This window comes from Hypanus sabinus, chromosome 4 (genome assembly GCF_030144855.1).
Source record: "Hypanus sabinus isolate sHypSab1 chromosome 4, sHypSab1.hap1, whole genome shotgun sequence".
Lineage (NCBI taxonomy): Eukaryota > Metazoa > Chordata > Chondrichthyes > Myliobatiformes > Dasyatidae > Hypanus > Hypanus sabinus.
Genome location: NC_082709.1, coordinates 164,926,831 through 164,941,123, shown reverse-complemented (window position 1 = coordinate 164,941,123; position 14,293 = coordinate 164,926,831). Strand labels below are relative to the sequence as shown.

The window sequence follows — 14,293 nt, the reverse complement described above, 5'->3', positions numbered from 1 at the left end:
TTATTTCACACTTCTTGTGCTTGGAGTTTTGCAAAGATGTGTGTTGGACACTGACTTCCCTCTTTTCCTTTGACATCTGGGAAGGACGCAAGAATTGCTTTCACACACATTTCTTTGTGGGAACATACGTGCTCTGAACTTGGTTTCAGTTTTTAATACCTCCCACTCCTCTAATGCAAGTCAAAATTAGCTGCTTGCCATGCATTTTTGCTAAATCATTTCTTAGTCTCAAAAATTTGGCATTATTCCAAAGTAGAACTTTTACAACTTATTTATGTTTATTCTTTACCATTACAAACCTATTATGATCACCACCACCAATATTGTTGTTATCCCAGCTTTATTTTCCAAAATCATATTCAAAACTATTCTTATCTATGTCGATATACCACGGATAAAAGTTCTCCTGAATACATCTTCCATAAAATCTTATGTTTTTTATACTGCTTTTGTTAGGCTAGATGAAATCTACACATACTGCCCTTTGGTCTAAGGACTTCCAAACAAATGCTTGCTTCTTTGATTTTATATATTGATCTAAGAGTTTGGTGGTCCCACGTCAAGCTGGGTGGCACAGTAGTGCAGTGCTTAGCACTATGCCTTACAGTACCAGCGACCTGGGTTCAATTCCCACCACCGCCTGGAAGGAGATTGTACATGACTGCGAGGGCTTCCTTCCACAGTCCAAAGAAATACCGGCTGGTAGGTTAGTTGGTCATTATAAATTGTCCCGTGATTAGGCTAGGATTGAACTGGGGAATTGCTGAGCATTGTGGCTCAAAGAGCCATAAGGACCTATTCAGTGCTGTATCTCAATAAATAAATAAATAGGTGACATTTCTTTTATCTTTCTTGGATAACATCCCTCCTCAAAACAATAATTCAAACAGCAAATATGTAAGAGCAGTAAATCCCAGCCCCTCCCAACTCTGTTTTCCCCGAAAACCATGTAATCAAAAATATTCTGGTCCTTCTCTTCTTTACCTGCATTTAATAATAGCCAGAATATCATATATCTCATCCTGTATAACTGTGTAAAATAGCTAGCAATCATTTGTACTGAATAAATTAAGAGCACAAATGTTAGCTTAAGATTGCAATTTGACTATTCACAGAAAATGTAAGTTCGGATATACAGGATTTACATCTGCAGAGAAACACACAGCTTCATAAGATGACATAAGTAGTTTAGAACTTGCTAACTTAGAAGTATCTCAAGCTTAACATCATGACACTAAAGTTATCAGTGATTGCGGTCCTTCGATTTAGTCAGGCATCCAGTGGCACTGATTCAGCATTTCATACTGCTCCCACTGCAGTTAAAATTCCTACAGCTCACAACTCCAGGAATTTGATTACAAGTTCTCGGTTTCAATTTCTAATAATGTTGAATGTAAAGGGAGTACTGATGGAGTTAAGGGGAAATGTATAGTACAGTGTACTGGAGCAGCAGTACAGCATGTCACACTGTGGCAAACTCTGCCTTCATTTTTGTCCCATGACAACATGAATCCTGTCTAGGTCATGTTCACTATAGGAGTGGAGGCCATAGACTTACTGACAGAGAAGAACAGTTCGTTAACGGGCATCCTTATAGGGCTTCCAATGACTATTATATTATTTTAATGGATTAAGCTGATGAGAGAACTTAAGCACCTTGCATAATCTTGTAATAAGTTGCACTCTTCCTTGATCCCTAATGATATTTATTTGGCTGAGTATTTTGGATCAAAACTACTGTGCCACTAATTTGTAACACTAGGAGAGATCAGAATATTGTGGAGGACTTACAACTACTAACGACAACATATTTCCAGTTACTGACTGGTGGAACATACAGCATAGATGCCCAGCGGAAAAGAAAATAGATAAAAGGCAGCCTAATTAGAGATACCATTCTGGGTCACATCAAAGTCCTGACATAAACCTTCATGCTGTGGTTCACTTGACCCCTGAAAAAAAATCTGCCAACTGTTAAACCAACTCAAAGCTCAAAGTTCAAAGTAAATTTATTATCAAAGTATGTAGATGTCACCCTTCAACCATTTGTTTATTAAATGAATATTACAACCAGGGATTTTGATCTATTTAGCTGTGGTCTGTATTTCTGGGAATCACGTGCTCCTTTCTTTCCATAGTAGCGCCCAAAAACGGGGAAAATTGCAGTGCAAGAACAACTAAAAATTCAAAACCTGAAATGTCAGCAGTTCAGAAGTATTCACTCCTCTTTGCTCAGTCTATCGCAGCTATTACAACTAGTGGTCCTTGTGGATAAGTCTCTATTAGCTTTGCACAACGTGATGGAGCAAGGTTTGCCCATTCCTCCTTGCAAAATTGCTCAAGCTGTGTCAGGTCAGTTGGGGAACAGCAACGGACAACAAGCTTGAGATCTTGCCGGAGACCCTTAATTGGGTTAAGATCAGGACTCTGATGGGCGACTCAAGAACATAATTTCTTTTCATTGGCAACCACTCCCTGGTTGCTCTGAGGCGACGTCCTGTTGAAAGATAAACTTCCTCTCCTGTTTAAGCTTTCTGGCAGAGGCTTGCCGGTTTTTATCCGGGATCACTCTGTGTTCATCTTCCCATCAATCCTGACCAGATGTCCAGACTCTGCTGTTGGAAAGCGTCCCCATAACATGACAGCACAAATAAAGTGCTGGAAGAACTCAGCAGGCCAGGCAGCATCTATGGAAAAAAGTACAGTCGACGTTTGTCGGCCCAAAACATTGACTGTACTTATTTCCATAGATGCTGCCTGGCCTGCTGAGTTCCTCCAGCATTTTGTCTGTGTTGCTTGGATTTCCAACATCTGCAGTTTTTTTTGCTTCCCTTAGCATGACGCTACCTCCACTGTACTTTACATTAAGGATGCCATTACCAGGCTGTATGAGATTCATGTCACATGTACTGCTTAGTGTTGAGGCCAAAAGGTGTCATTTTTGTCTCATCTGACTACAAGACTTTCTTCCCTTTGTCAGAGTCTTTACGTGCAAAGTTATGCTTTTTTTTAGCCAGATCATTCTTCCTTGCCACTCTTCCATGAATACACTTTTTGTGCAAGGCCTTAAGAGATTTTGGAGCCATGAACTTCATCTCCAGTTGCAGCCACTGACTTCTACAGCTCACTCAGAGTTGCTGCTGGCATCACAGCAGTCTCTCTTACAAGTACCATTTTTCTCTGGCAATTAGGTTTTGAGGGGTGGCTTTTACCTAGGCAGTGTGCTGTGGTTTCATATTTTTTCCACTGTTTCATGCTGGAGCTCCAAGCTATGTCCAGAGCCTTTGAGATGGTCTCATACCCTTCGCCAGATTTGTGCTTCTCTATTATCATGTCTTGAATGCTCTTTTTGCTTCATTTTGGTTTGGGCTGTCAAAAAACTACCATACTATTGGACCTTACAGAGGGAGGGTGTATTTACAGTATCCTTATAAATTCATTGAAAACAGGCGATCCTCCTATTTTCTATATCAACAAATTGGATGAGTTGGTAAGGCAACATATAGCTACTGGGGTAAGTTTCCATAGTAGTTACAAAGGGGATGGATACTTTTTCAGCTCACGGTTTTGGATTATAATTTTTAGTAAACTGTCAACAGATTTTTAGAATTTTTCTTTTGATTTGATATGATGTGCAATGTTTTATAGATTAGCTCAAAAATCTTCAGTATATTTTAAATTTAGAAAATGAGACAGTAAAGATGTGAAAATAGTTGTGAGGGCTGAATGCATTTTCAAGGCACTATACTCCCTCGAGATTCATTTTCTTGGAAGCATTTACAGAAAAAAAAACAACATAATTTCACAAAAACTAGACATAAACAAAGACTGACAAGCAACAAATCTGCAGAAGAAAACAAACTGTGCAAATAAAAAAACTGAGAACAAGAGTTGTAAAGAATCTAGTGGTGATTGAGGTTATCCACACTCATTCAGAAGCATGCTGGTTGTAACGCAACAACTGTTCCTGAACCTATTGGTGTGGGAATATTGTCCTGCCGAATGGTAGAAGTGAAAGAGGACATGGTGTGGATGGTGGGATCTCTGATGGCAGATGCTGCTTTCTAGTGGCAATGTTCCATGTAATATATTCAGTGGTGGGGAGGTGCCTGTGATAGACTGGGCTGTGTGCAGCACTTTCTGCAGCCTTTTTTTTATTCCTGGGCATTGGTGTTTCCATGCCAAGCTGTGATACTCACTTATCATTTCATTAGGTGCACCAATCAGTACACCTGCTCACTAATGCAAATATCTAATCAGCCAATCACGGTGCAACAACTCAATGCATAAAAGCTTGCAGACATGGTCAAGAGGTTCAGTTGTTATTCAGGTCAAACATCAGAATGGGGAAGAAACGTGATCTAAGTGACTTTGACTGAATGATTGTTGGTGCCAGAAAGGGTGGTTTGACCACCTCAGGATCTGCTAATCTCCTGGGATTTTCTCGCACAATAGTCTCTAGAGTTTTGCAGGGAAGGGTGCAAAAAGCCCCCCAAAAATCTAGTGAGCGGCAGTTCTGTGGGAGAAAACGCCTTGTAAGTCCAGAGTGGTCCTGGGAGAACGACCAGGCTGGTTCAAGATGACGGGAAAGCGACAGTAAGTAACTGAAATTACCACGCGGTGTAACAGCGGTATGAAGAAGAGCATCTCTGAACTTGCAACAGGAAATACCTAATAAAGTGGCTACTGAGTGCCATTGCTACAGTAAAACATACCAAGGGAAAAAGCAAAAAGGCATTTTAAGAAAAGAGCTTAAGTAGATCATGTAAAAAATGTTGACGTGGGGACAGGAACAATGGAACTTCTACTGTCATCTGGAGGTAACCCCATTTCCCTTACATGCTTCGTGTTACACCACAGAAGTCCACAACACCAACACGACCCCCAAAAACAAGTTTTCAAACATTCTAGAAGGCGAAGTAGGAGATGGGATAACGCGCAAGACTAATATTATAGAATCATTTCAATATAGATATAAAAACGTAGCAATCAAATGGAAGATTCACGTAATAACAAAGCAAATGTCAAAATGTGACCGGGTACTGAAGGTAGTGTGTGTAGATTAGGTGCCACTCGGACAAGAATAAATAAAAAGATTGACTTTACAAAACTACCAAGTCGTATATGGAAGTAGAAACAATATGGAATACTTTTCTGCTGTCTGCTCATTGTCAAGTTCTTGTGGGGGAAAAAAATCGTTCCTTACCTGAAAAAATGCCTGAGGCGTTCATCTCTTTGGTCCGGAGAAGTATAATAAGGTAGATCACGATGGCAAGTGCTGGTATCTGTCTCCTTTGACTTCCATCGAACAGGGTCATCGTGCAACTGCAGTCAGAAGTTCACATCATTTCAAATCCGCCCTTGTACGCCCATTTCTAAGTGACGTCCGCCCCACGGGTCCAGGGCTCAGCCCGGGAGTGCCAATGCCAAGAAAAGAGCAGATGCTGTTAGTTGTCACCTCGCTTCACAGGATCCTTGGGCACGGACACAGTTCGAGGGCACGCCCACCCGACCGAGGCGCGGAATGACGCAATGCAAGCCACCCGTGGGAAGGGGAAGGAACTCTCGCCCTTTGGGGTCTCGCCAGCGTGGGATAGAGCACGACCCCAGCCCTGGGGAGGCGTGACCGAGAACCCTACCCCGGGGGCGCGCGGGAAATCGCGGGGCACGAGGACGGTGGATGTGCAGATTCCCAAGCAAGCGGGCAGAAGTGTCCAGTTCAGGGCGCAAGCTGCTGATCTGGGTGTTAATTTCCTGGTGAATGTCCAGCCGGTTGTGTCTCTAGTTACAAGATGATTGTTTTACCGCAATTACAACTTCCTTACCGTAACTGCCCGGTGCTATTTTACACTTAGACATTAAATCATGCGTAGCTTCTCTCCCCACCTGCTACAAAGTTCTCTGACAAAAACCAACTCGAAATGTTTCCATCCTGCACTGTTACGCTTTTTGGCTACTATTGCTGTTGATTGCAGATTATTTACCTGACTTTTGGAGGTCTGGCTCTTAGCTTCCTCCAAAATTGTTTGGTCCCCACTTTGCCTTTGTGTACAAATTGTTAGGTAAAGACTATGTTCAACGCTCAGGTATTACTCCCTGTCTCGTTATCCACAACGCCTATTAATCCCATTGTAATTCGCCAAAGGTTAGTCCTTTAAAATGTTTCGCATGATTTTGTTTTGCAATTGAGCTTCACGTTGCGCAATCCAGGTGTTTCATGCCGCCTACGGATGGTGCTTCAAAAGGACTTAATTCGGACAACCTTTCGATTTAGCTAAGTCACTGTCGTGCAGGCTGCATTTAGGAAAACGTCAGGGCTGCCGTCATTCCCATTTTGAGGAATATTTTGCTGTGGCTCTGCTTTTTCCATCACTTCTCGCCCCCGTACACTTTCTGCAGGATTCCTGTTTTGCCGGACCGGAGAAGCGACGACGCTTCCCTCCTTGGCATTTTCACTGGCAGCTGAAAGCGCCCAGCTCCTGCCCACTCCTTCCAACTGGGTTCCTGAAACTTCACTACCGCCGTTTGCTTTGCTCCTCCTGTTGCTCTTGGTAGCTCTCGTTTTTTTTAATAACTCCTATTCCATAATTTTCGTCGCCACATCACCTTTTCGTTATCACTTCTACAAAAACGTTCGGACAGCTTTAGAATCTTTGGGTGAGAACCCCACTGCGCCTGTTTTAATGTTAAATTGACAACACGGGAGCGTCAGCGGCTGTGGGCGGAACCAATTGTACAGTAATCCTGTTTTCCCCACTAACCTTGAATTAATGGAGGCTACAACTTTTCCTGGGTCAGATCAGCCACGCACATGAACCAGATCTAAAAGCTCGAATACATGACACGGAGAAAATGAGAGTATAATTCAACGTAGAGAGTAATTACCGGTTATTGTGCAAAAATCACACGACTGTGTTACCTGAAAATGTAGTGCGCAAGTAAAGTGAGAATCGGCCGGGCCAGTTCATGCTCGGAATAATTCAATGTCTATAAGCAAAGTTACGCACCTGTGACGTCTATTGTTGTTTTGCAGAGAAACTTAAGCATTCTGCTCCCAGCTTTTTTAAATGCACAATACCTATTGCACCATCCGAACCCGATGCACTTGTTAATTTTTTGTTTCAAAACAATTTATCCTTTCAAAAGCGTGAAAAACAGGGGTTTCCAAAGAAGTCTTAATTGACGTAATTTGCATTGCAAAAAGTTACAGTCTGAAAGTTGTACTCAATTCGGAAACATCACAGTGATTTTTCAGGTGTTTTATGATATAATGTGTTATAAAATAAAGATGACGTTTCTGTGTTACTGATAGTTAGATAAAAATATGCTCGGGACTGCAAAGCGCACCCCCTAGTGGTGTAATGGTAAAGTGCAGCCCACCCTCTATTTTCAATTGTTCTCGTCTTTTAGTTGTTTATATCAAAGATTAAGCAACAATCGACGCCAGGAAACTAAAGTACGATGTTCAAAAATCGCAATTAATTAAGTGTAGGTTAAAATAATCTCAGATTAACAAATTCAAGGCAGTACCAAAGATACATCGATGGAATTAAATACACCTTCGCTGCAGCAATTATACTAAATGTATAGTCAGAAGGGACCATAGTGTACGAAATAGGAAAAAAAAGTAACATGAGCTATGTGGTCCATTCACTTCAGTGTCTGTATAATATATCCTGCAGTGAATTGTAAAGGACTGACAGCTCAATTTTGCAGGATTCAGATGTTTCAGACGCGATCGTGAAGGGTATAACACTCGGAGAGAATGTCACGGCGGCTCTTAATGAGGATATCCTACAGGGCTCGTCCTGTGAGTCAAGCTCATAAAGGAGAAGGGTCATCACTACAAGTGAGTTTATACTATGGGCCTACCAGTAGACCGAGGGAGAGAAGGACAAAAGGTTATGAGAAGTGGTGGACACAGCCCAGTCCAGGCAAAACCCTCCACATCCTTGAGTACATTTATATGGAGCGCTGCTACAAAAGAAAGCAGCGTCCATAATCAAAGACCGCCGCCATTCAGGCCATGCCCCGTTCTTGCTACCACCATCAAGTAGGCCATAAGATACAAAGTCAAAGTAAAATCCGAGTAGGTACATGTCACCACATACAACCCTGAGATTCTTATTCTGCAAGTATACTTAGCAAATCTATAGAACAGTAACTGTAATTCAGAACAATTATACCAGTGCCTAAGAAGAATAATGTGGGCTGCCTTAATCACTACTGCCTGCTAGCACTCACATCCACAGTGATGAAATACTTTGAGAAGTTGGACATGACTAGACTGAACTTCTGCTGCAGCGAGGACCTGGACCCATTGCAATTTGCCTTTCGGCACAATAGGTCAATGGCAGATGCGATCTCAATAGCTCTTCACACAGCTTTAGACCACTTGGACAACACAAACACCTACATCAGGATGCTGTTCATGGACTACAGCTCAGCTTTTAACACCATCATTCCCACAATCCTGATTGAGAAATTACATAACCTGGGCCTCTGTATCTCCCTCTGCATTTGGATCCTCGACTTCCTAACTGGAAGACCGCAATCTGTGCAGACTGGTGATACCATCTCCTCCTCACTGAAGATCAACACTGATGCACCTCAGGGGTGTGTGCTTAGCCCACTGCTCTACTCTCTATCTAGGCATAGCTCGAATACCATCCATAAATTTGCTGATGATACAACCACTAGTAGAATCTCAGGTAGTGACGAGAGGGTGTACAGGAGTGAGATATGCCAACTAGTGGAATGGTGCCGCAGCAACAACCTGGCACTCAATGTCTTTAAGATGAAAGAACCGATTGTGGACTTCAGGAAGGATAAGACAAAGGAACACATACCAATCCTCATAGAGGAATCAGAAGTGGAGAGAGCGATTAGTTTCAAGTTCCTGGGTGTCAAGATCTCTGAGGACCTAGCCTGGTCCCCCATATTGATGCAGTTATAAAGAAGGCAAGACAGCAGCTATACTTCATTAGGAGTTTGAAGAGATTTGGTATCTCAACAAATAAAAATTTCTATAGATGTACCATGGAGAGCATTCTGACAGGCTGCATCACTGTCTGCTATGGGGTGGGGGGGGAGGTGCTACTGCACAGGACCAAAAGAAGCTGCAGAGGGTCATAAATTTAGTCGGCTTCATCTTGGTTACTAGCCTACAAATACCCAGGACACCTTCAAGGAGTGGTGTCTCAGAAAGGCAGCATCTATTATTAAGGACATCCAGCACCCAGGGCATGCCCTTTTCTCACTGTTATCATCAGATAGGAGGTACAGAAGCCTGAAGGCACACACTCAGCGATTCAGGAACAGCTTCTTCCCCTCTGCCATCTGATTCCTAAATGGACATTGAACCTGTGAACATTACCTCACTTTTTTAATATATAATTTCTGTTTTTGCACAATTTTTAATCTATACGATAAACATATACTGTAATTGATTTTGTTTATTTAAATATTATTATTATTTTACTTTTTATCTATAATATGCATTGAATTGAACTGCCACCGCTAAGTTAATAAATTTCACGTCACATGCCAGTGATAGTAAACCTGATTCTGATCTGTAAGCTGTAAACAAACTGTGCAAATGCAGATACTAAATAGCAATAAATGATGAACATGAAATAAGATAAAAGAGTCCTTAAATGATTGTAGTTTTCCTGTTTTGTTCAAAAGCCTGATGATTGAGGGCAGTAATTATTCTTGAACCAGGTGGTGCAAGTCCTGGGGCACTTGTACCCTTTACCTAATGGTGGTGGCATCCGTTAGTCTTGCGAGACCATGGATCTGCACCTGAATGGTTTCCAGGGCGCAGGCCTAGACAAGGATGTATGGAAGACCAGCAGTTGCCCATGCAGCAAGTCTCCCCTCTCCACGACCGATGTTGTCCAAGGGAAGGGCAAGGGCCGATACAGCTTGGCATCAGTGACGTGGCAGGAGTTGCCAGAACGAGGTTGAAGGCAACGTCAGACTGTCTTAGGGACTCCAGCTCCGGATTTGTCAGTCATGGTCTGGTCCGTGATGTCCGTGTTCCGGTTCACGGTCCGGTCCGTGGACTCTGGACTCCGGGTCTTCTGGCTGTCCGTCGTTTCAGTTGGGCTTAATCACAGGCACCTGATTCTCATATTAGGGCTGGAATATAAGTGGCCCTGGGTTTGCATGTGGTTGTTGGTTTGTCTTGTTGGTATCCTGTTCTTGCCTCTGTGGGGTAAGTCAGGCTGGCTTTGCTGTCACCCTAGCTGGACTGTTCCCTTCCTACCCTCTGAAGCCTGGCTGGAAGCCCTGCTGGCAAACTTGCCTGTCAAGTTCAGCTGCCGGAGTGAGACCGGAGCCTTGCCATGCCAACAGTAGGAACTATCTATTGTTGAGCTTGGAACTGTCTCTTTGTTTCCCTGTGTTTAGTGTCTGTGTATGAGTCCCAAGCCCTACGTCCTGTTCCCAAGGAGGGGTCCTGGCTCAGTGTTCCTGTGCTCCAGTCCAAGGCTCTGTGGAGGTTCCATTCTGTGGCTAAGTCCAAGTTGTAGCCTAGCCCCCGAGTCCTGGTTTTGTCCAAGGCTAGTGTCTGTGTCCAGCTACGTCTTTTTCTGCTTCTGCTGTGCTCCCCCTTGACCTAAGCTCTGCGTTCCTGCTCTCCCTCGATCAAGACCAAGTCTGACCTTCAGGTCCACGTCCAGCCCTGGAGTCCTGCATCCTGCCCCCACGTCCAGTCCTCACCTGGATCCGGAGTCCGAGCCCTAGTCAAGACCCAGGTTCTGGGTCCCTGTCCCGTCTCTGGCTTGGAGTCCTTGTCCAGGTTCCTAGTTCCTCATCCAGGTCCCACTTTCCTAGTCTAGTCCTAGCCCAATCCCTGTCTCCTAGTCTTGTCCAGTGTCATTTCTTCCCCACTTCCCTTACTTTCTTGATACACCTAGTCCTCTCCCTAGTACTTCAGTGTCTGTGTCTTGCATTTGGGTCTGTTCCAAATGCCCACCTTATGATATTGTCCTCAGGGTTTACTCCTGAAGCCTTTCCCATGAGAGGGTATGGCTGCAAGGCAGCGGAGGTTTGAAATCAGAGTTTTCCCTCTCTTAGATGGACTGCCTTCCCAGGCTGATGAGATCCACCTATCAGAAACCTAATAGTAATAGTGAGGAAAAAACATGGCCTAGTTGGTGAGGGTCTTTGATGATGGATGCTGCTTTTCAATGGCAATGTTTCATGTAGATATGCTCCATGTTTGGGAGGATTTTACCTTGGATGTACTGGGCCAAATCCACTAACTTTTGTAGGATTTTCCACACAAAGGCATTGGTGTTCACATACCAGGCACTAATGCAGCCAGTCAGCACACTTTCCACCCCACATCTATTGAAGTTTGTCAAGGTTTTTGATGACATGCCAGATCTCTGCAGACTCCTGAGGAAGCAGAGGCACTGTTGTACTTCTTTTGCAATTATATTTATATGCTGGGTCTAGGACAGGTCCTCTGAGATAGTGACACCCAGAAATTTAGAGTTACTGATCCTCTCCACCTCTGATCCTGTAATGACTACTGGCTCATGGACCTCTGGTTTCCCTCTCCTGAAGTCTACAATCAGTTCCTTGGTCTTATTGACATTGAATGAGAAGTTGTTGTTATGAAACCACTCAGCCAGATTTTAAACCTCCCTCCTGTATGCTGATTCATCACCAACTTTATCACAGTCCCCAGCAGTGGTGTCATCAGCAAATTTGTATATGGTGGTGGTGCTTGTATTTACCCGCACAGTTATAGGTGTAAGGTGTGCAGAGCAGAGGGCTAAGTACACACTCCTGCAATTCTCCTGAGCTGATGGAGATTGTCCATCAATGGGGTCTATAAGTGAGGAAATCCAGGATCCAATTACACAGGGGAGTACTGAGGCCCATGTCTTGGAGTTTACTGATTAGTTTGGAGAGGATGATGGTGTTAAATGCCAAGCTGTAATCGATAAAGAGCATCCTGATGTATGCGTGTTTGCTGTCCAGGTGTTGTAGGGTTATGCGAACAGCCAACCAGATAGCATCTGCTGTAGACCTGTTGTTCCAGTAGGTGAATTGGACACAGGAGCAGAATTAGGCCATTTGACCCATTAAGTCTACTCTGCCATTTCAGCATGACTGATCCATTTTTCCTCTCAGCCCTAATCTCCTGTCTTCTACCCGTATCCCTTCAAGCCCTGACCAATCAAGAGTCTATCAACCTCTGTCTTAAATATACTTAAAGTTTTGCCTCCACAGCTGGCTGTGACAAAGAATTCCACAGATTCACCACTCTCTGGCTAAAGAAATTCCTCCTCATCTCTGTTCTAAAAGCACACCCCTCCATCTGAGGCTGTGTACGTTTTTTTAGACTTTCCCACCATTAGAAACATCCTCTCTAAGAGGGTGGAGGTACAGGAACCTTGGGTCCCACTCCACAAGGTTCAGGAGCAATTATTTTCCTCCAAACATCAGATTCTTGAACCCATGTGGATAACTTAATTCACCATGGCTCTGAACCAATTCCACTACCAAAACACTCATTTTGAGAACAAGACTTGTAAGGAGTCACTCAATGTTATTCTTTATTTGCAGTCTGTCTTTTACACATTGATTGTCTTTGTCTGTTTATGTATAGTTTTCATAAAGACCATAAGACACAGGATTGGAATTTGACCATTCAGCCCATTGAGTAAATTTGATTATATTTCTCTGTGTGTGTGTGAATGAATGCTTGTAGAGTTTCTTGACACAGAATGTAAATAATAAGACCAGGGAAGAGGCCATACTAGACCTTTAATTGGCCAGGCTGGCCTGGCCAGGTGATCAGTATTTCAGTGGGAGAACATTTTGGGAACAATGATCATAACTCTGTTTCCAAATAGTTATTGAAAAGGATAATAATGGAATGCAAGGTGAAGTGCTAAATTGGGGAAATTAAAACAGCATTAGCAAGGAGCTAGGGGGTGTAGATCACCCAGCTGCTGTTAGGTAAGTCCACATCTGACAAGTGGGAATCATGCAAAGGTCAGCTGGTTAGAATTCAGGAGCAACATATTCCTGTGAGGAAGAAAGGCAAGGATGGAAAGGTTAGTGTTATGAGTGATGAACAGACCTGATGGTCAATGGGGTGCAGAGTTAACCATTCCACCCCCCCCCAAGAACTACAAACTATTGCTGTTGCTATGCTGCTCATGAGAGAGAGAGAGATAAAACCCAGGCAAGAACATTTGCTACAGATAAGAGAGGGAGAGATTTACTGTATTATGACTCTTCCTGGATTATTTACTTTCCACTACAAGGACTTTACTTTGCTCGTTAACATTCCTCAGGAGATAGCAGGAGTGGCCTGATTTGATGGACACGGTCATTCACAATGGATGGATAGCTGAGACCCCGTGAGTAGGGATAAAAGACAGGTCTGGGGAGACACCCTTCAGACACACCAGTGGACACTGATTGAGTGTTGGGAACCCACAGAAAGGTGGGGGCTTCAAAGACCGAACCAGGAAATCGGTCAGTAAAGCTCACAGTGTTACAGCAGGGCCGGTGGGAACTTGTGTGTGTCCACTCATGCCAGAGTGACGAGTCCACCACAGAAGAATGGTCTAGCTGAAGAACAGAGGGGTCATAACTGAATAACCACAATGATACGACAGATTAAGAAAGCCACAAAAGCTTTGCCTGCTGCAGCTGTTGCTGTTACAGCTCGCTCGCTCTCTCTCTCTCCAACGATTTCAATACAACAACCATAACTACATCAGCATTTATGAACTGAACTCTATACTTTCCTATGACAATTCATTTACCCCTTGACATCGATAGAGCTTGTTTATTATTGATTATTATTATTCCTACACTTTTAGGTTTATTACTGTTAAATTGTTTTATATGTATGTATGCATTTTTGATATTGTATTGTGTAGTTTACTAATAAACACCTTTAGCTTGGTACCACCAGACTCCAACGGATTCTTCTTTCTCTGCTGGTCAGACACCCAGTTACAGGGTACGTAACATTAAAGAACTTTGGATGATGAGAGATATTGAGAGTTAAATCCAAAAACAAGGAAGCGTATCTAAGGATTGGGAAGCTGAAATGGGCAGGGCATTTGAGGAGTGCTAAGGAAGCAGGAGCGAACATAAAGAAGAGGGCTAAAGGGGGCCATGAAATGTTCTTAGTGAGCAGGTTTATAGAAAATCCCAAGGCATTTATACATACATTAAAAACAAGAGGGAGAGTGTGGGACCACAAAAGAGCAAAGGAGACAACTTAGGCCTAGAGCCAGAGGAAGTGGGTGAG

General features: G+C 43.3%; 1 protein-coding gene across 7 annotated transcripts in view; it reads right to left on the bottom strand.

Moving 5' to 3' along the window:
- eva1c (eva-1 homolog C (C. elegans)) overlaps positions 1–7,025 on the bottom strand; it is a 114,621-nt gene extending 107,596 nt beyond the window's left edge. For 2 of the 7 annotated variants that reach the window (XM_059968682.1, XM_059968683.1), the window contains exon 1: positions 5,207–6,876. In XM_059968682.1, the coding sequence (XP_059824665.1) occupies positions 5,207–5,318 (112 nt within the window). In that variant the 5' untranslated portion in view covers positions 5,319–6,876. The other 5 variants (XM_059968679.1, XM_059968677.1, XM_059968680.1 and 2 more) reach the window with 5 other exon arrangements.
- Between the last annotated feature and the right edge of the window lie 7,268 nt (positions 7,026–14,293).